The 21,851-nt window shown below is 40.8% G+C and overlaps 1 protein-coding gene across 1 annotated transcript in view; it reads left to right on the top strand.

Annotated features, from left to right (window-relative positions):
- The first annotated feature begins 1,800 nt into the window (after positions 1-1,800).
- Positions 1,801-21,851, top strand: part of LOC132181811 (protein transport protein SEC24 C) — a 28,562-nt gene continuing 8,511 nt past the window's right edge. Inside the window, exons 1-18 of the mRNA XM_059595044.2 lie at positions 1,801-2,037; positions 2,217-3,180; positions 4,234-4,464; positions 4,686-4,760; positions 4,885-4,983; positions 6,161-6,272; positions 6,567-6,694; positions 11,466-11,585; positions 11,706-11,786; positions 12,164-12,241; positions 12,370-12,462; positions 19,212-19,266; positions 19,944-20,020; positions 20,346-20,417; positions 20,555-20,638; positions 20,912-21,031; positions 21,132-21,200; positions 21,625-21,702. Of these exons, the coding sequence (XP_059451027.2) occupies positions 2,305-3,180; positions 4,234-4,464; positions 4,686-4,760; positions 4,885-4,983; positions 6,161-6,272; positions 6,567-6,694; positions 11,466-11,585; positions 11,706-11,786; positions 12,164-12,241; positions 12,370-12,462; positions 19,212-19,266; positions 19,944-20,020; positions 20,346-20,417; positions 20,555-20,638; positions 20,912-21,031; positions 21,132-21,200; positions 21,625-21,702 (2,448 nt within the window). The 5' untranslated portion in view covers positions 1,801-2,037; positions 2,217-2,304. The remainder of the gene's footprint in view (positions 2,038-2,216; positions 3,181-4,233; positions 4,465-4,685; positions 4,761-4,884; positions 4,984-6,160; positions 6,273-6,566; positions 6,695-11,465; positions 11,586-11,705; positions 11,787-12,163; positions 12,242-12,369; positions 12,463-19,211; positions 19,267-19,943; positions 20,021-20,345; positions 20,418-20,554; positions 20,639-20,911; positions 21,032-21,131; positions 21,201-21,624; positions 21,703-21,851) is intronic.

Here is a 21,851-nt window from a genome sequence, read left to right on the forward strand (position 1 = left end):
AAGTAGTGGGTGATCATGTCCATATAACTTAACCTGGAAGAAAGTTGAAAATTCTCTTCTTCTTTTTTGTTTTTTTCTAAGCGCTGATGATGAATGATGGACGGCCATTATCGGTTAAACAATTACTGAAATAAATAAATATATATTAATGGGGAAAGGAGTAGGTGAGTCCCAAGCTAGCTAAACATTTTAATATTCATAATTATATTTCTTTGTGCCTGCTGTTCACATGTGTGAATGTGACGCTGAAAAGTAGGTCTAGTAAATCATGATGATGCATATTCCTGTTTGGCTATTAGGCTTTGTGGCCTGCCAATTCTGTCAGAACAAAGCCTCTCCAATACAAAAATGCTAATCTATATGTTTTTTAAATCCTCCACAGATTTAATGGTAAATTTAAAATATATATATATATATATATATATATATATATATATATAAGAGATGAATGAGAAATAGAAGACTAATATGTCTGAGTTTTAATTTGGGCAGATTATTTTAAAGAACGTCCAAATTATCAGAAACGGGAAATTTCTCGCAAATTATCATATCATTTAAAACCTAAAGTTTTATTTCTAGCAACGGTGGCCATTCTCACCAATTTCACCTCTACTGTAATTATGTAATTATTTGTTATGAGAATTGAGTTTTATGGGAAATAATTATTAATGTTAGAATATATTAAAATATATGATATGGTAAAATATTTTATTTATGTTAGAATATATGTTAAGATAGGATATCTATGATGAAATAGTGAAAAGGTAAGTAGAAAATTATTTTAAACATTGTGTTTGAAAATGTTTTAGGTTCCCTTAAAACCTAACAATTTATTCTGTTGCTTGTTTGTGAAAGCATTCACGTAACATTATCATTATCAGTCTCCCATAGTCCCATTATCACCGACGCTAAGGGTACGCAGTTGCCACCCTTTTGACTAGCTTGCTACTTTAAGGTAGCCAAACTACCCTAGTAGTCAAAAGAATAGTTTGAGCATCCAAGAGAGTTTAGGAATGCCAAACCACTCATTTTGACAAAATTTGAAAATGGAATTGTCCAAACTAGAGTTATTTTACACAGCAATAAATACCCTAATTGAAGACTACCTCAATCCCTAGTGTACTCTTGGGGCTTTGAGTTCATCTGTTTGGGATTGAACAGTTACTGTTTAGTGAACGGAAATTGTAGCAAAAATTGATTGATGTGAGAAAAAAATAAGAATGTTTGGTAAGGAAAAGTGAAAAATTTTTATTTTGTAGGAATTTTTTATTTAGATAATAGTAAAAAGTGATTAATATGATGTAAAAAGTAATAATATTGAGAGTTAATTTTTTTAGATAAATAATAACCATCTCTTGCCAAACGGTGCCATTTGCTGGAGGTTGGACCAGATGAAGGTGCAAGCTGCAATTGGTTTGAAAAATGTGAGTCGAAGAAGAAGTCCTTACCTAACATACTCTCATAATTATTATGTTTGCTCACTTGTATTTGTTCTTATAAAAGGAACTATATGCTCTTCAATTCAAATGAACCAAAGAGGATCCCGTTCTTTAAAAAAAAAAAAATTGGTTTGAATTGTGAAACGAAAAAGTGTGAAGCCCATGTTTGGAAAGTTTTTTTTTCGTTTTGAATAGTTTGTTAAAAAATTTGAGATTAATGGGTTTAAAGTAGATCATTGGGCTGAGTAGCCCATTTTTATTATTACATAAGTTGAGAGATGGGCCTAGGCCCAAGTAATTAATGGCCGACTCTATAGACTCTTTTGAGATGCCTGTAAAGACATGAAGGATTAACAATGGAGTTTAGTTTCATTTCTTCGTGAAGGAAGCTGACCACCTCGAATACCTCGTATCGTCCAACCAAAATTCCCTTCATTCCATTCGACCAATCTCTCCATCCTTCATTTCCACCGGAGCACTCTGCACGTCGCTCAGATCGTCACTAGAACCACCGGAGAAGCGCCGATCTCAAACGGCACACGTCGACGGAGATCCACGCACGGTCGGAGCCACCTAACCACCACACACAGCACTCCAGGTAACTTCTGATCAATAGCCCACTGCCGCACAATCAGCACCACACAAGGCACCGCAATCCTCCACCGTGACACGACACTGCACAGCGAAACCTCCCAAGATGGGAATCTGATTTCTGAAAATTTGTGTGTGATTTGTTGAATTACCTGAAATATATGTTTTTGTTGGTTCTTGTTGTAGATTTGGATCGTGGGTTGTTGAATTGGTTCGGTGATATATAGGGGGAAAGGGTGATCTGGGTTTTGTGTTTTTGATTTGATTGAGATCAATGGCAGCGTTTGTGCCTCCTGGGGCACCTAGGCCCAACAGTAATAGCAATAACCCATCGCAACATCCACCCCCTAATTACAATCCCAATTCACTCGCGGATAATATGAATAATTTGAATCTCAATCGGCCACCTTCGATGCCAAATTCGGGTCCTAGGCCTTCCCCTTTTGGTCAACCACCTAATTTCCCTTCATCAGCCCCGCTGCCCGGGGTTCCCAGTGGTTCCCCGCCATTCTCTAGGCCTGGCCCACCACCCGGTGCGCTCGCAAGACCTGCAGTGCCTCAATCAGGACTCCCACACTCCACATTGCCTCCCAATGTGGCCCCAGTAAGACCCACTGGGACACCCATTGGCCAGCCTTCACCTTATGGGTACAGAGCCCCTCCTGGGTCCATGCCATTGTCAATGGGCAGTAATGCACCACCCACTTCTGGGGCACGTCTTCCTGGTGCTTTCCCCCCATCTTCAGGTTTTCCGAGTGGTCCAGTTGTTTCAGCACCACCACCAGGTACTCGCCCTAGCACACCCTCTCCGCCTTTGACCACTGGTCCAGTTTTCCCTCATTCAAGTGCACCGAGTGGTTTCGTGAGTAATGGGCCACCAGCATTCAATTCAGGGTCCTCGCTGGGTGGCCCCCGGTTTCCTCCAGCTAGCAGTGCATCACAACCACCTGTTGGGCCTCCACCAACGATGGGTTTGGCTGGCGCTACCCCTCAAGCTCCAAGCATGCGTTCTCTTCTAGGTAGTCCAGCGATTGTTGCTCCACCAGGTACTCCTTTACAACCAACATCACCATTTTCAGCATCTGCTCAAGGAGCACTCCCACCTCCAGGCTCTTATGGGCCACCCACATGGCCAAGGCATCCCGGCCAGGTAATGAATATCTTTCACAGTACATTTTGCTTATTTTTTAAAGCTTAATTACTAGTAATGCATGAGGATCATATTGTTGGTTAACTGATTGAGATTGATATAAGCAATATGCACTGAACTGTTTTTTGGGTCCCTTCCTCTTATTTTATATGCAATGAAATTTTTGTTTCGAGTGTGTGTGGAAGCACTTATTAGAATTTTAAGTAGGAGAGTTGTAACACTATGCGGTAGCCTTAAAATCATCAAATAGAAAGTAGGTTATTTCTATGGAGTTTAAATATGCATATAGACAAAATGTTGCTGTTTGTTTAGGAGGTAAGTAAAACCTATAAAATGATCAAGAGTAAAACAAGTAAAATAGGTGAATCATAAGAATAAGAGGTCAAAGAAAGAGAACACTATGTCTTGGAAAATAAAGAAATAATATGCTCTGTAGTTTGGGTGGATTCTAAGGTAGCCAACTCTAGGTGGAACTTTATCATCTCCTGGAAACGAAATGCTCTGTAGTTTGACTAAGACAATTGAAAAAAGTTGCATTTTGCAACTTAATTCGTTTTTTTCTTTTTCAATAATACAGAAATAACTGTGTACATGAATGTACTATAAGAAATCTTAACGTTTAATGTATAATGTCACATTTTGGGGATGCTGATAAGGCAACAGTTCAAATATAGTTCTTGAGTAGTGTCTGTGAACTTGAGTGGCCACATTGACTGTTCCCGTTTTTAATGCATCAGTCTTACCTTCTTTCCTTCCCCTGATAAAAATCTTTGATATTGATATGAGTGATAAGTGAACATAAGAGGAGGGAATTTCTGAAGCAGACTGTGCACATGTTTATATTGCGGGTGATCCATATCTTAGGCACTTTGTCAAATTCAGGGTACTTATGTTGCATAAAAATGCCACACATCGGTAGTAAACACATTTTCTATGTTAATGATTTATGTTACTCATAAGAAATAAATATTGCACGAGTCCATATATACTATTTCCTTTCGGTCTGAATCGTCTGATCAGCACACTTGATTCTGAATTTTTGAATTGTGGTAGATGGCTCCACCTCCACCAATTCCTGGTTCTGTGCAACCACCTAGGATGTTTGGAATGCCACCACAACTTCTGCCAAATCAATCTATGACTGCCATACCTGCGATGGGTCAAACTGGAGCCCCTGTGGCAGGGACATCGAAGATTGATCCCAATCAAATTCCACGTCCCATTCCAAGTTCCTCTCCAATGGTGTATGAAACTCTTCAGGGCAATCAGGCTAATCCCCCTCCGGTATCTCTTTTTTCATCTTTTATTTTTAGTTGAAGAGAAGTATTTGATTTTATTTAAAACTTTCGACATTAAGCTATATTATCTTGTTACTTTTTTCCTTTAAATTGTGTGTTCTGCGAATTCACTTTTATTGTCATTGTTTATTTGGATGCTGCAAAGTAATTTAATTGACAGGTATACTTTTTGTTGTTTGCTAACTTTGTCCTTGTACTTTTGTCAAGCCTGCTACAAGTGATTATATTGTCAGAGACACGGGGAATTGCAGTCCACGTTACATGAGGTGCACCATCAGTCAGGTTGTGGTTAAGAATATAACAAGCATTGGTTGACAGTAGTCTTTATAATGATTTTGCAAAACTCATTGATGTTAATGTTTCACAATTCTTTGTATCCTGTTAATATCTGTTTATGATATGACAGATTCCGTGCACTGCTGACCTTTTGACAACATCGGGGATGCAGTTAGCCTTGTTGGTCCAACCTTTGGCCCTTCCTCATCCATCTGAGGAACCCATCCAAGTAATGCATGATTTCTTTCTTCTTTAATCCTTGCATACTTCACTTTTTGGTCATTAGAAATTTATGTAGTCTCACATTGTTTCTTTCTTGTAATCTTTTACTTTTTTATGAGTTAATTAGTCTATTGTCATGAATTCAGATCGGAAGCCTTTAACTGTAGTAATTGGATTTGATTCAGTGGAAAGATCCTGATTTGTGTAAAGACAAAACTTACCAAGCTGTTTGGTTCTTGGTTGTGTTAGGGTGTTGAAATTTCATTTACTGGTTAATTTATGTCAGTCTATACTGTGGGAAAAGGTCGTTTTGGCTTACATGGCGGTATTAAGGAGTTCCATCATTGCTGCCACAGACAACTTAAGTATTAGCCATTTTTATGTCAGATAAATGTATAGGTTATGTATCTAAATAATGTCATTTCTTGAAGAAAAAGGGTTTCTGTCACTTTTTTTAAACCTCTACCCAAAAAAAAAAAAAGACTTGGAAGGATAAAAGATGCTGGCATTGCATTTTGCCTTGGGCATGGGGACAATATGATTCGAATTTTGTCCTTTTTATGTTGTTTGGGAATCGGATGAGGATAAACTGGTTTTAATGGAGAGTGTTCTTGTTCTTGCAATTTTTGGATAGAATCATAGAATTAAGGTTTTTATCTAGCAAATAAAATATTTTTTCTAATGATAAAATAAATAAAGTTTGTACAAGATATACGACGTGAAAACACCTAAAATAAAAGCTATAGCATATTCCTACTGACTACAATAAGAACTCCTCGTGTTTTAGAAAAATTCTTAATGTTCTAATAATCGTGAGAAGGAAAAAAAATTGTGTTCAAGTTGGTTTATTTTTATTTATTTATTTTTTTCTTGTAGGATTTGTCAAGGTTAAAGTTAGAGAATTTCATGTACTTAATTGGCATGATGTTATTTAACTATTTCCTAAGGGATTTTGGCCCTTACTATACCTGCCTCCTTTGTGTGTATTTTCTTCATTTCAAATTTTGATGAGAACATAGGATTTGATTTCCCTGTTCTTTTTTCAGAATAACTATTATGAAAAAAAAGTTCATTTTTAATTCCTACAGAAAATGGTAGAAGATCAATAATATAGTTGTTTAATGTGAGGGATTGTATACAGTTGAAACATTTTGAATCTTTAGTGATGTGTTTTGTTGCTATAGGTTGTAGATTTTGGGGAAAGTGGTCCTGTTCGATGTTCTCGCTGCAAAGGCTACATAAACCCTTTCATGAAGTTCATTGATCAGGGAAGGCGGTTCATCTGTAACTTATGTGGTTAGTATAAACTGTCTCGTTATTTTTGTGTTATTTATCTAGTGATTGTTACCTTGGTTGTTTGTTGTGGAGATTGGACGTCTCACCATCTTCCCCACTCTCAAATTTAAGCATAGATAAAATGCTATGTAATGTGTATTGCACATATGTATCACGGTTGTCAAGATTTTAGAATAGTTATAGGTATAGGAAATAACGCCTATATTTTAAATAAATCTCGGTATTCATTGGCATCAATAGCTTGTTGATTTGACTCTATTAATATAAGCTGGGGACTTTAAATTTCTTCTGCAGGCTATACTGATGAGACTCCTCGTGAGTACCACTGCAATCTTGGTCCAGATGGTAGGCGTAGGGATGCTGATGAAAGGCCTGAGCTGTGTAGAGGAACAGTTGAATTTGTTGCTACCAAGGAATACATGGTTAGTTAATTCATAGGATCTGCTATGTGAAACTAATTTTTTTGTCCCTTTTGACTGGTTTTGTTCAGTTTGATGTGATCTCTGAAGTTCCCTTGCAATAATTAGCTTCTTGGGTGCTCACTACCACGGAACATGTCTTTACTAACTATTTAAGATACATATTTAGAAGTCCACTCTATATCATATCTCTGATATCACGTAGAGTGAGCTAGGGAGGCATGTGTGGGCGCGCTGGTTGGATTCCTCGTGCTGTTTGTTGCGTGTGGCTAAAGATGGAGAGGTGGTTCTTCATGGAGGGGCTAAAACCTTTGTGCTCTCGGTGGTGGAAGGTGCATCAGTGTTGCGGTTGGAAGAAATGAGGGATTTCTCCGATGTGGTGTTTTTGAGTTCTTGTTGCACCGCATGGCTGGCTTTGACAGTGGAGGAGCTGATGGAGTCCCCAAAAGCCTAGGATTTCGTAAAAGGTTTTAGGGAGGGCTCGAAGGCAATCATCGTTTGGAGAGGGGGGAACAGTTTCGGTTGGTTCTTGCAGGTGGCGGTCTATGTTGTGGGGGCTCAGAGAGGGCTCATCTTGATCCCTGAGGGTTGGGAAGGGTGGGGTTGGTGTAGTTTTGCCGCCAAGTTGGGAAAGGTGTCGACATTTGTCGATGCTTTGGTTGGGGTTAGGCTTGGTATGTCCTCTCCAATGGACAAGAAGCTTGGGAAGGAAGTTGGGTCAGGGTGGGGATTGGGTTCTATTTATGCTAGTGGGGATGGAAATTTCGGAGTAGTGGCTTCGTTGTCATTCGCAGAGGTGTTGAAATCAGTCCAACCAACTGTGCGGCTTGATGAACCGCTGGGTAAGGACCACTTTGCTGTTGAGTACTTGCTGGACAAGCCTCTTCTTGACGCTCTATAGGGTTCCACTTAGGGCTGACAATTTTGACACGACCTGCGAATCTGACACAAACACGACAATAATTTAACAGGTATTGGTTTTGGGCTTATCGAATTCCGATTAAGACCCGGTTAAATTCGTGTCTGGCGGGTCGACTCGTCGGGTAGACTCAAGTAAAGACTAAAGTGCCCTAAGACTAAGTTAACCCAAACCTTAGTTCACCTCTTCAATGTCTTCACTGAATCACTATTGCAGCAGCCCCCCCAACCGCACGGCCCGCGCCTCTCTCTCCCTCTCGGCTCTCTCTCATTGCTGCGCTGCGCCTCTTCTCCCTCTGGTGGACGGAGTCTGCGCCTCTTTCTCCCTCTGGCAGTCACGCTTGGCCTCCTTACCGTTAGCCGCACCTCTCTCTCTCTCTGTACTCTCTGGTATGGCGGTATGTCTTTTGACTCTCTCAAGTCAAATTAAAGCACAGATTTTGTTGCTCACTATGAAACCAAATGACCAATAAAAACAATTCCCAGACATGTTTTCTGTCTTTTATGCTTTTTTTGTTCTCAAGTCAAAGACTACCAAACAACTATAAACACAAAATACTCCTCAAAACACCTAATATTTTCATAAATTTGGTATGTTTCTTTGGTTTTTCCCCTCATAAATAGAAACCAAATGACCAATAAAAACTATGATAAAATTTCTTTGGTATGTCGGGTCGTGTTACCTGCTTAGAACACAGGTCGTGTCGGGTCATGTCGGATCGTGTCTACCCGATATGACCCGATTATTTTAAACAGGTTAATCGGGCCGTGTCAGGTTACCCGGATATTTTCCGTGTTATAATCGTGTCAAACCCGCTAACCCGTTTAGCTAAACGGGTTGTGTTCGTGTATAGGGTAATTGTGTTGCGGGTCCTAATGGGTTGTAATCGTGTTTACCCTTTTACCTGTTTTGCTAGCCCTAACTACTTGAGGTAAGGTAGCTTTTAAGGGAAGCTGATTTCTCTTCTTTGGGTGTGGAAGAGTCATATGGTGAGTATTACAATTGAGATGGACAGGGTTTTGTTGAATATTAATGATGGGTTGGAGAAGCTTGGCTGGGCCAGAAGCCCAAGAAGGTTAGGCGTAAGAAGGGGGGGAAGACATAGGCTTTCAAGTGTAAACCAAGGCCCAAATGGGAATCTAAACCCACTTCTCTTTTGGGTTTTGAGGAGGAGCTTGGGTTATTGTCGGGCTTGGATCCTAGCTCGCCTTTCACTAGCTCTGTTGTGCTGGAGACATTGCCTGAGGTGGATTTGGTCTCGGCGGCTATTTCTGGTGACGTTTGGCTTGTTGGGCCGCCACCGGCTATGCCAAAGGGAACTGATGAGCCCGTAGATTAGCCCATGCAGGAGGTTGTATTCATCCCGGCGACCGCGAATCTTGATGTACGACAGCCTGGGTGTGCTTCAGTGAGGACAAATGACGCTAGTGGTCTATCTTTGCTCTTGCCGAATGCCAAGTTCACAACCTAGAACTCGTTGGAGGGTGTCCTCCCGTTGGCTGTCAGTGCTGATGTCCGACAAGTTGGGTCTCCTTTGACAAGGACCACAACTCAGTCTTCTTCGTTCAGGGGGTCTCCTTTGTGTGCTGGATCTTTTGAGGTGATCTGGTCGTTGTTTGAGTTTGGGGATCCCTTTTTGTCCTCTATGGTGCTCGACAACGGGGAGGAGCTGGGTATGCAAGATTATGTGGGGAAGGGTAATCTTGATCCCATCATCGTGCCTACTGGGTTGCATTCAGATTTGGTTTTGTCTCAAGAGGGTGCTATTCTTCGCGATGGGGAATGTAGAGATGTTGCGTTGTGCCTTGTGGATGAGATTGGTAGCGATGGAGAAGACAATATTATATCTCCATTGGGTGCCTATTTACCCGTCTCGGTGGGTGAACCGGGTCACACTAATTGGGTTGTGCAGTGTGAAGGCAATTTATCCCATTGTGGGGATCTCTTGTGAGGGTCATAAGCTTCAGCTGTTGGCCCTATTGACTTTTCTTGAAGAGGAACGCTAGATCGAGGCAACAATTGCCCTTTCAGGACATGGTTCAAGAACTAGAAGAAAGTTAAAAAATCTGGCGTGCTCAGTCAACTATGATGCTAGAGGTGAGTGCTCTAGTTGTGGTAAAGGCAAGGTGAGGGTTCCTCTAGTGTTTTTATGAAGCCAAGGATTCTTTTTTGGAATGTGAGAGGGTTGAACATGGGGAGAAAATGTCTGAGAGTTAGAAACTTGCTTGGAGATTGGAAGGTGGATATTTATTGTTTTCAAGAAACCAAGCTTGATGCTATGTTGCACAGAATTGTGTGCAGGTAATGGAGCTGTAGTCATGTGGATTGGCATTGTTTGGATTAGAGTGGTGCTTCAGGGTGTATCCTCATAATGTGGGATAAAAGGGTGGTGGAGAAGGTAGCTGAGTGTGTGGGGGAATTTACTTGGCTGTTTCCTTCTGGAATGTCAATGATCATTCTGCTTGGTCTTTTGTGGGTGTTTATGGCCTTAATTTTGATAGGGATATAAGGCTTCTATGGGATGATCTAGCCGGAGTGCTCAGTTGGTGGAATTTGCCTTGGTGTATTAAGGGTGATTTTAATGTCACTCGCTTCCCCAGTGAAAGGATGAATGTGGCTCAGTTATGTTTTGCCATGATGGAGTTACTTGACATGAATTATGATCAGGTGTGAAAGGTTGTGACAACAATGGTTAGGGATAAGGCGCGGTTTGTTCTCCGATCTCTGAGAGAGGATTGGGTATCATGGATTTGATGGTGTTTAATCGTGCTCTCTTAGGCAAATGGTTGTTGCACTATGGGCGTGAGAGAGAGGCGGTGGAAAAGAAATATGGCAATCTTTGGGGAGGTTTGTGCTCTCTAAAGCCTTTAGGAGCCTTTGGGGTGGAGTTGTGGAAGAATATCAAGAAAGGGTAGGAACAATTTTCCAGTTGTACTACATTTCAGGTGGGAGATAGTACAAGGACCAGCGTTTGACATGACCAGTGGTGTGGGGAAGCGGCTCTAAAGGTAGCTTTTCCAGTTTTATTTGGTCTCGCTTGTTTGAAGGACGCCTCTATAGTGGATAATTTGGAGCTTATGGGCGGCTCCAACCAGTGGAATGTGAGCTTTGCAAGAGCAGTGCAAGACTGAGTGGTGGGCGTCTTTGCTTCTTTGTACCAAGTGTTACATCAAGTTAAAGTTAGGAGAGGACGTGAGGATGAGCTGTGGTGGGCTTCTTCCAAAACAGGATTGTTCAAGGTCAAGTCCTTCTATTGCTATGTGGATTCTCCTACAAGTAGCCATGTATGTGTTGACTGCGGTCTGTCTTATGATGGGCGTCTTCCTATTGTGTTTTTTTAGGGTGAGACATGAGAGGAACTTAATATTTGCTAGAAGCATTTGGTATCTCACTGTATGTTAATTATTTATCATAAAAAATAAAAAATAAAATAAAAAAACAAAGTTGCAAAATATTGTTGTGTGCAGTTTGTAGCTGAACAGCTTTGCAACGCCTATGGATAATATTTTTGGCGGTGTGTAACTTAAAAAGTTATGTTAATGCATTTCATAACTTATCACAAAAAAAGGAAAAGTTATGTGAATGAATCATTTTCTTTTGCTGCTTTTCCTTATATATAACCTAATGTTTCTTAATAAAGTTACACATTTTTTGGTCACCCAAACAGCATCTTATCATCACACAAATGATATGAATGTTTTGTTGTGTCATAGGCTGTGACCTGAGAGTAGTTCAATATAATATAGTTGTGAAATGATTCTTTTTTTCTTAGTCTTATCCACAGTTGTTTCTCCTGTTATTGTTTTCTCTGGGTTGATGGACCAAGTAAATTTACCTTCAATTGCCTTATTTCAGGTGCGTGATCCCATGCCAGCTGTTTATTTCTTCCTCATCGATGTATCCATGAATGCCATACAAACTGGTGCAACTGCTGCAGCTTGCAGTGCAATCAGTCAAGTTATTTCTGATCTTCCTGTAAGTTTGTCTATTTGCATATGGGTATCTTATTTGATTGTGCCTGTTTACAAAAAGATACTCTTTATTGTTTTTTTCCTGAAAGTTTTTACTGATGTATTGATGGTTGTATTATTGCAGGAAGGCCCTCAGACAATGGTTGGAGTTGCAACATTTGACTCCACTATCCATTTTTACAATTTGAAACGTGCGCTGCAGCAGGTTACTGTTAGTTGCAATAATTTTGCCTTTCTCAAAAATTCTAAGAACTTCATTCACATTAAAATTTAAGATATCAGTTATTTTTGGGTCATAAGAATATGCATGAACTATTTTGTTTTGTTTTTTTTTTTGGGATGAAAGTGGGCTAATTAATTTAATAAGTAATCGAATTTCATTAAAACGTAAAGAGGCACTGTCATAAGAATATGCATGAACTATTTTGTTTTGTTTTGTTTTTTTTTTTTTTGGGGGGGGGGGGGGGGGGATGAAAGTGGGCTAATTAATTTAATAAGTAATCGAATTTCATTAAAATGTAAAGAGGCACTACTAAGTTCACACGAGGCACTCTGATTTCACTCTTCAACATATGTTTGCAGCCATTAATGCTCATTGTTCCTGATGTACAAGATGTTTATACTCCTCTACAAAGTGATGTTGTTGTTCAGCTTTCTGAGGTGAGTTTAAACTGTGAAATCTTCTCTTTTAATGGTTTTTGTGGTTCTGATTAAAAGTTGATCTCTAGCACTTTCATTTAATTTTTTGTCAATTTAACGAATTTTGAAATACCATTTTTCATATTTAGTGCCGACAACATTTAGAGCTATTGCTGGAAAGCATTCCAACCATGTTTCAGAATAACCGAACTCCTGAATCAGCCTTTGGCGCTGCAGTCCAGGTATGCCCTTCTATTCCAGGCAATTATGTCCGTTCATGGTGCATGTTTTATGCCTTTCCAATTGATAGTATCAAACTTTTTGAACATGCTTAGGAATTGTATCATGATTAAGAACCCCAGTTTTGGCTTTGAGTGGCCATGATAAATGTATTCAACAAGTCTTCTTGTAAATCATTTTTCATCACATTAATACATAATGTGTTCGATTTTGAGGGTCTACCACACATTTTATTATTGCTCTCTTCTCTCTCTTCTCTCTCTCGCCTGTGTCGGAGCGTGAGGGGCGCGTGAGAGCTGTTTTGTGCTAGAGTTAGGCTGTATCATGGCTGGTTCGAGGAGGTGGTCAGTGGAGTCAAAGGAGTTTGAGGTTTTGATTAAGGTGGGGGCAGCTGGGGTAAGGATTTTTTAGAGGAGTAATAGATTCAAAAGGTCCATTTTCATGAAAAAGGACGAATTAGCGTGGATGGTGAGAATAGGTGAGGCACTGGTGGCTGTGGACAATTCAGAAGTTTTTTGGGATCAGTCTAGAGCTGGGTATCCTAGAATAATAGCTCAGAAATGTTCAAACAAGCATGGATGTTTTCTGACAGTGGAGGAATTTGATGGAAGAAGGAGGTGCGGCTCAATCATCATTCCTGAAGGACGTCGTGGGTTTGGGTGGGATCGTTTTGTCGAAGAAATGCGAGTGGCAAACTCGGCTCTCTGTGACTCTCGAGGGGTAAGTGAACACTGAGTGTTCAGGGAAGACGAGAGATAAGGAGGTGAAGGAAAGAAGGAGCTATGCGGAAACACTGAGAATGCCATCGAAGTCAACCAAGGATCGCTGCAATTCTTTCCAAGAACCGAAGAACAGGGTGACTAGGGGGCCGAAAGATAACTCTGAGCACAGGCAACAGCAAGCTCAAGATTATGGCAGCAAAGGGGTGTTTCTGTCAGAGACCCATGTTTCGACGTCAGCTTTTGGTGCTTCTGGTGTGGGTCCGACGAAGCTGCCCTTGCCGGCGAGGTCTGATTCAGGTCCGGTAGAGGATGGTAGGCACAACGTGAAGAATGGAGGATGCATGGGGGCGCCGATAGGAGCTCAGGCGAGGCGCAACTCATTGCTGGCAGGGCAGAAGGCGTCGACGTCAGCTTCTGGGCACTTGAAGGGACGGGAGGGAGTGGTGAACCATGCTGGGCAGACCTACTCTGCTGTACATCTCGAGCTCCTCAACGTTAAGGAGACTTTGAGTAGTCTGAAACGAGAATGTGACGTGGGATTGAGAAAACTTGACAGAGTATTCAAGCAGTTGGAGGGCAATGGGCTTGGGCAGGGAGATGAGAAGAATGTAGGCCAGCAAAGAGCAGTTTAGAAAGAAAAGGAAAAGAGTGGGCTGAGCTCAAAGCCCAACAGTAAGATGAAGGTGAAAAAAAGAGCAGTTTTTAAGCCCAGAGGACAGCTGGGCTTAGGCGTGGGTTGCTTCAGTAGAGGTGGACCGAATATTTGTCTCTCAGCTGAGGTGGCACTCAGGGAGGAGGCTGAGAAAAAATCGTTGGAGCTCAAACCCCACGTGGTACAACCGGAGAACTCGTCGTTGCTGGCCGAGAAGGTGGGTGGGAGGGCTGGATCAGCGGAAAGGGGTATACTGACAGAGGTATTCGGCACGTCTGCACGGGTGGCGATGGGTTTATGGTCGGTGAAAAGCCAAGCAACACAGTCTCCACTTTTCCGGCGAAGGCTCAGCCTACCGGAAAGGGAAAGGTTTTGTTGACTTATACGAGAAGGTATTTTGGGCAGAAAAAATGGGACGATGCGTCGGTAGACACGTTTGCGGCTTGTGGGCAGGGGAAAGGGGTTATGGGGTCGAGGCCGGAATCAACCCAGAGGGTGCCGGAGATGCAAGTCTCGCCGGAAAATGCACAGAGCTCGTCGATTGTTCTATGGAGACCGGAATCAGTCCAGAGGGTGCCGGAGAAGCTGGGGAAAGTATTGCGACTTATGGGCAGGGAAAGGGGATACTGGGGTCAAGGCCGGAATCAGTCCAGAGGGTGCCGGAGACGCAATCACAGCCAGAAAACACCCAGAGCCCGCCGATGTGTACTGTGGAGACCAGAGATGGGGGGACAGGTATGGGTGTGGGTACTGATCAGTTCCTGGTGGAGATACACTCTCGTCAGAATAAAAGGATGGTAGGGGGGGAGCTGTTTGTAGGAATTCTGTCGGGGGGAGGCTAGCAGTATGAGTCCGCAGTGTCTGGAGGGAGAAAAATGAGTGGAGTGTATGCTGGCAGTGGAGCCTTTCGGGCCTGGCTCTAGTTTGGAAGAGGAAAGTATCTCAGATTCTGATGGGTTGGAGGATTTAGGGCCAGGGTTGATGTCGTCCAATTGGGTAGTTAATAATTGCCTCAAATTCTGCCCTAAAATTGGTATTATTGATGAAGGGAAGAAAGGGGAGTTGGAGTTTTTGTTCAACTCTATTGAAGCTTCTAGGAATCAGGATGTTGCTGATTTGGGAGGCATCTCTGCCTATATTCCAGCCCCAACAGGATTAAAGGAGTTCATGGATGGTGAGAGGGGCACGTTGGTGGATCATGAAGTTTAACATAGTTGCATGGAATGTGAGAGGGTTGAATGCCCTCAAAAAAAGGTTGCGTATTAGGGGTCTATTGAAAGAGTGGAAAGTAGATGTAGTGTGTTTGATTGAGACAAAGATGGAGGTTATTTCCAGAGAGGTGGTTCATAATCTTTGGGGAGGCCAACATGTGGGGTGGAAGTTCAAAGGGTCAAATGGCTTGTCGGGGGGGATGTTATTGATGTGGGATAGGAGGGTGGTGAAGTGTAAGGAGGAGTGTGTGGGGTATTTTTCATTGGCTTGCTCTTTTCAAAATGTGGAGGACAATTGGGAGTGGGCTTTTGGGGGGGTGTATGGTCCGAATGAGGATGGGGAGAGAAGGGCCCTTTGGGAAGAGTTGGCTGGTTTGATGAATGTGTGGGAGGTTCCTTGGTGCCTTGGAGGGGATTTTAATATCGTTTGGTTCCCTAGTGAGCGCGCCAGTGCTTCTTACTATTCCACTGGCATGATGGATTTCTCGGATTTCATCTCAGAGAACAATTTGGTGGACATGCCCTTGATGGGGGGTCAATTTACGTGGTCTAATAATCAAGAAAATGAGAGCTGGTCTAGAATTGACCGCTTCTTGATTTCCTCGGATTGGGAAGGTCACTACCCTGCAGTGTCACAAAGAAGACTTCAGCGCTTGATTTCCGATCACTTCCCTTTATTATTGGACTGTGGGGCCCCTTGTGGAGGTAATAAAAGTTTTAAATTTCAAAATATGTGGCTTAAAGCTGAAGATTTTGTTGATAAGGTTAGTTCTTGGTGGGGATCTTATTCGTTTGAGGGTTTACCTAGCTTTGTGCTTGCTAAGAAATTGAAATCTCTCAAATTGGATTTGAAAAAGTGGAATGAGGAGGTGTTTGGGGACATTGGGAGAAAGAAAAAAGAGTTGTTGGGAGGTATTCAGGAGTTGGATGAGTTGGCAGAGGTAAGAGGGTTAGCCCAGGAAGAGAAGGTCCGAAAGGCGGATATGGTGAAAGAATTGGAGAACACCTTGCTATGTGAAGAAATTCATTGGCGTCAAAAATCGAGAACTTTGTGGCTCAAGGAGGGGGACCGCAATACTCGTTTTTTTCACAAGATGGCTAACTCTCACCGTAGGTTCAATCGTGTGGAAGAGCTGCGTAGTAATGGTGTACTTTCTGATGATCCAGCTGAGGTAAAAGCTCACATTGTGAGTTATTATCAAAGCTTATACTCGGAACAAAGCTCGTGGCGCCCTAAAATGGACAACCAGCCTTTTTTGTCCATAGATGAGGAGGATAATAGGTGGTTAGAAAGAGATTTTGAGGAAAAGGAAGTTTGGGAGGTGGTTAAAGGCATGGATGGTGATAAGGCTCCGGCTCCGGGTCCGGATGGGTTCTCCATGGCTTTTTTTCAAGCCTGTTGGGGGGTTGTCAAACATGATGTTATGGCAGTTTTTGCCGAGTTCCATCGTAGACGACAGTTGGTGAAGAGCTTGAATGCAACTTTTATTTCCTTGATCCCAAAAAAGGCAGATGCGGTGGAGATGAAGGACTTTCGGCCCATTAGCTTGGTGGGAGGGATGTACAAAATTGTTTCTAAGGTTCTTGCAACAAGGATGAGAACTGTGTTGGGTAAGATCATATCATACTCTCAAAATGCTTTTATTGGGGGTCGCCAAATCCTAGATTCTGTTCTTATTGCAAATGAAAGTGTGGATAGTTGCATGAAGTCAGGGGTGCCAGGTGTTCTTTGCAAATTAGATTTGGAGAAGGCCTACGACCATGTGAATTGGGACTTTGTGTTGTATTTGCTGCATAGGTGTGGTTTTGGTGAGAGGTGGAGAGCGTGGATAGAGTGGTATATTACATCGGTAAGATTTTCCATTCTTGTGAATGATTCTCCAGAAGGCTTCTTCAATAGCTCGAGGGGAATTCGGCAAGGGGACCCTCTTTCTCCGTTACTTTTTGTGCTTGTTATGGAGGCTTTGAGTAAGATGGTGAATGTGTCGGTTGACCAAGGCTTTTTGACTGGTTTCTCGGTGGGAAATAGGGTGTTATCGGAGTTAGTGGTTTCTCACTCTTTATTTGTTGATGACACTTTGATTTTTTGTGAAGATTCTATCGAGCAAATCCGGTATGTGCGTCTCATTCTTTTATGTTTTGAAGCTGTTTCGGGTTTGAGAGTGAATCTTGGTAAATCTAAAATTGTGGCTATTGGTGAGGTGGAGAACATAGGGGTTTTAGCTAATATCCTTGGGTGTAGTGTTTCCAATTTGCCGATGAAGTATTTGGGTCTCCCTCTTGGGGCGGGGCATAAGGATAAGGCTGTGTGGAATGATGTGATCGAAAAAATGGAGCGTCAGATGGCAGGTTGGAAGAGAATGTATCTCTCTAAAGGAGGTCGTATAACTCTCATTAAGAGTACGCTCTCTAATCTTCCGACTTACTTTTTGTCTTTGTTTCGGATTCCTATGAGTGTAGCTAAAAGACTTGAGAAAGTTCAAAGAGACTTCTTATGGGGAGGGATGGGAGACGAGCCTAAGCTGCATCTTGTAAATTGGAATCAAGTCTGTCGTCCCCTTCGGTACGGCGGGCTTGGCATTCGTAAGTTGCATCAGTTTAATCAAGCTTTACTGGGTAAATGGCTTTAGAGATATGCTAATGAGAGTGAGGCTTTATGGTATAAGGTTATCAAAGCTAAATATGAAGATCAGGAGGGTGGTTGGTGCACTAAGGAGGTTTCGGGTTCCCATGGTGTGGGCTTATGGAAACACATTCGTCAAGGTTGGAATTTTTTTGCCAAAGGTATTCGTTATGAGGTGGGGGAGGGTTCAAAAGTTCGTTTTTGGCAGGATATTTGGTGTGGGGACTCCTCTTTGAAGCATGCTTTCCCGTCTTTGTTCAGCATAGCCAGACACAAAGAAGCTTGGGTGAAGGATAACTTTATTTGGAGGAATGGGGTTGTCGAATGGAATGTCATTTTTGTGCGGTCAATACAGGATTGGGAGATGGATTTGATTTCTTCTTTCTTTGACCGGTTGTACTCGCACAAGATATCCATAGGCTCTATGGATTGTATTAGATGGTCTTCATCTAAGAAAGGCAATTTCGAGGTTAAGTCTCTCTTCAAGGCCTTGTCCAAATGTGACCATGAGGTGTTCCCTTGGAAGAGCATTTGGCGTACTAAGGTCCCTTTGCGAGTGGCTTTCTTTGGGTGGACTGTGGCCTTAGGCAAAATTTTGACTTACGACACCCTGCGGAAGAGGAACCTAGTGGTAGTTGAATAGTGTTGTATGTGCAAGAAGAATGGAGAGTCGGTCGATCATCTTCTTCTCCATTGCGAGATCGCAAGTGTCCTTTGGCATACTATTTTTGATCGGTTTGGGCTGCTTTGGGTCATGCCTTGCAAGGTGAGGGGCTTGTTCGATTGCTGGTGGTCGGGAGGTCGTTCCCGAAGCGCGGTAGTGTGGAAGATGATTCCTTTGTGTCTTATGTGGTGTATTTAGAATGAAAGGAATGCTAGATGCTTTGAGGACTCCACTAGGAGTATAGAGGAATTAACTCATTTTTTCTTCTTTACTTTGTATTCCTGGACGGCCGCTTGGCTAGCTCCTATAGGGATTAGCTTCTCTGATTTCCTTTTTCATTTTTTTCCGTCTTAGGCGCTCTCTTTTATACTTCCCGTGTGTGTGGGTTGCGCCCCTCTGCGCTCTTTTATATCATATTTACTTATCAAAAAAAAAAAAACATAATGATACGATGAACCATACATATCCATTGCAATTTGGCATTTCTTAAGGCTCTTTATGAAATAAAAGTTATGTGTTCCCACACTTGAACATAATGAGCCCTGGTGCTGAACATGGTATTCTAAAGAACAAGATATGATTAATGTCTTTGCTACATTTGAAGCCTGTTGCCTTTATTTTATTATATTCTGGTATCAGTGAGTGAAAGTAAATTACTTCTTCCTGCTGTTATCATATGTCGGCAGATTCTGAGAACTTCAAATATTGTATAATTTACTGACACATGTATTTTCATTGACAAATATTTGACTATTGTGCATTACACGTTTTAGAATTCATAGAAAGAAAGATATTTGATGTTTGCACATTACAACTGGTTATTACTTATAAAAAAAAAAAAAAAAAAAAAAACAGTTTTAAGTTTTTGTTCCCATTCAGGCCGCTTTCTTGGCAATAAAGAGTAGCGGGGGAAAGCTTTTGGTATTTCAATCAGGTAAGCTCATAATTTTCTATACAATAATATTTTCTTATTGGCCTGTTACAATATAAGGTTTGCTACATGCTTGTTTATGTTCCGTGTATGCAGTCATTTATGTGGTGTCCCTCCTGTAGTTTTCTTCTTAAAGAAGTCTGTAGAAGATTACAAAAACAAAACGAAAACCATCATTGTTTCTAGTTTGATTTTGGTGCCTGTGATACTGTGACATTCTGATGTTGCAGTTACCTGCTGCACAGATGCAAATTTAGGGGATATGTGTAAATTTTACTAATTGCTAGCTGCATTTTTCACTATAATTTAATTTTAAAAAATCCTTTTGTATATTACTATGATTGTAATATATCATAGTAAACTATCATTTCTATTCACAAAATTCAAAAGTTTGTCAAGTATGATAGGATCACTAATTTAAGATCCTCTTGCAACTTGATCGAAGGTCTCAAATTTTACTATTTTGTATGTAACAAAGCAATGGATAAAAATTCACGCACAATAAAAGCAAATGGTTAACAAAAATTAAGCTCGATGAATTAGAATATTCATAGAGAGGTATGTAAGCATCAGGTAAAGTAATTCAAATATATAATCATGAAAAATATTAATGCATTTGATAACTTACTAGAAGTTTATAGCATCATAGGATGCTGATGATTGTATTATGTTTTCTGCAGTCTTGCCATCAACTGGCATTGGATCACTTTCTGCTAGAGAGGCTGAGGGACGAACTAATATATCTGCAGGGGAGAAGGTATTAGTATCTTATATGTATCTTTTGTCTAACCATCTGTGCATTCTTTGTATAAATATGATGGCTGTTGTTCTTGCTTTTGCTGTGTGGTATTGTCAATCAGTAAAATAAGGCCAGATCATTGTTCCCCCAGACCCCAAATGAAAGAATCAATTAATATTGACTTCTTGTAAAGACGTTCTTACTGTTGGTTCATTATATGTAACGTTCATTTTGTTTTCTATTTCATCTAATGAACCATTCAATTTGTTTTCTATTTCATCTCTTTGTGTTTGTTCATTAATGTTGTGCTTTTGAATTGAACTTTTTCCCCACTGGATTTCAGGAGGCCCATAAATTGCTCCAACCAGCAGACAAAACTTTAAAGACGATGGCAATTGAATTTGCTGAGTATCAGGTTAACTTTAATTTCTTCTCAGTTGACTGTGATATGGATTCTGATAATAAATTCTGCCAACTGACACTCATTAGTGGTTATAGCAGCGAGTGAGCATATTTTATTTGGGCTAATTGTTATTATCATGATGTTTCCAGGTCTGTGTTGATGTATTTATTACTACCCAGGCGTATGTGGACATTGCTTCTATATCTGTTGTCCCAAGAACAACTGGAGGACAGGTATTAATGAATGTCTGGTTCTTGGTTAGGCGTCGTTTGTTAATACTTTTAAGAGGGTGCATTTTTTTTCTTTTTTGAAAAGGTGTTATAATGTGATATAAAGGGGAAAATAGTTTTTGAGTGTTTTGCATTTTGGGTTGTTTGTAAATGTTTCTGTTTTGAAAAGGAGAAAACAAAAGGGAGAAGGAAAAAAATGTTATCAAACAAAGCTTGTTTTTCTTGTGTATTGGTTGTTTCATGATTCAACTTCGAATGTCTTCCATTTTCTTCCAGGTTTATTATTACTACCCGTTCTCGGCTCTTTCTGATTCTGCGAAGCTTTACAATGATCTAAGATGGAATGTGACAAGGCCCCAAGGTTTTGAGGCAGTGATGCGTGTGAGATGCAGCCAGGTAGTCTTTTTGTTACACTTGCGTTTCTTTTTATGTAAGCTTCTATATACTTGGTATTTGTCCTACTCTAGTGACTTGATATTGTTTTCGTCATTTATAGGGTATTCAAGTTCAAGAATACCATGGAAACTTTTGCAAACGCACTCCGACAGATGTTGACCTACCTGGGGTTTGTATATCTACATAATGTTTGATTATAATTGTGTTATTTTTATTTGAAATTCATTTTTATTTTCCACAAAAATTTTAATGTTACAGAATTACAGATTAAGTTGACCATTAATAACACTGAAATCTTGAAGTTTTTAATCATTGTGTTGGAATTTTATTGAAAGATATTCGCGTTTTATCTTTGAACTGTATAGGCTTGATTTATCCTCTAGAGATGATTATGTAATTGGTTTTCTTAATTTGAATTCCAGCATCAGACTAAATTCAAAATCATTCTCTTCGTTTTGTATTAGGCCTGTTGGTATATTTCCAGTTTTTTTTTTTTTTTTTAATTTTATCGTGGGTGCTTCTTGTTTAAGGCAGATTCTGTAATTCTTCTTACCATGTTTTCTTTAAGCCTAACACATCTTTCTGCTTTGCAGATTGACTGTGACAAAACTATAATGGTAACCTTAAAACACGATGATAAGTTGCAGGATGGCTCGGAATGTGCTTTTCAGGTACAAGTAAATTTCTGAAGTGGCGTTTGTAATGATCATTTTTTTTTTTTTTTTGGGAAAAATATAATTTAGCCCCCCAAATTACCAATCATTTACGATTTAGCCCTCCAATGTTCAAAAAGTAATAAAGTAGCTCCCAAACTACCAAC

The sequence above is a fragment of the Corylus avellana genome, chromosome 2, assembly GCF_965113065.1.
Source record: "Corylus avellana chromosome 2, dhCorAvel1.hap1.2, whole genome shotgun sequence".
Lineage (NCBI taxonomy): Eukaryota > Viridiplantae > Streptophyta > Magnoliopsida > Fagales > Betulaceae > Corylus > Corylus avellana.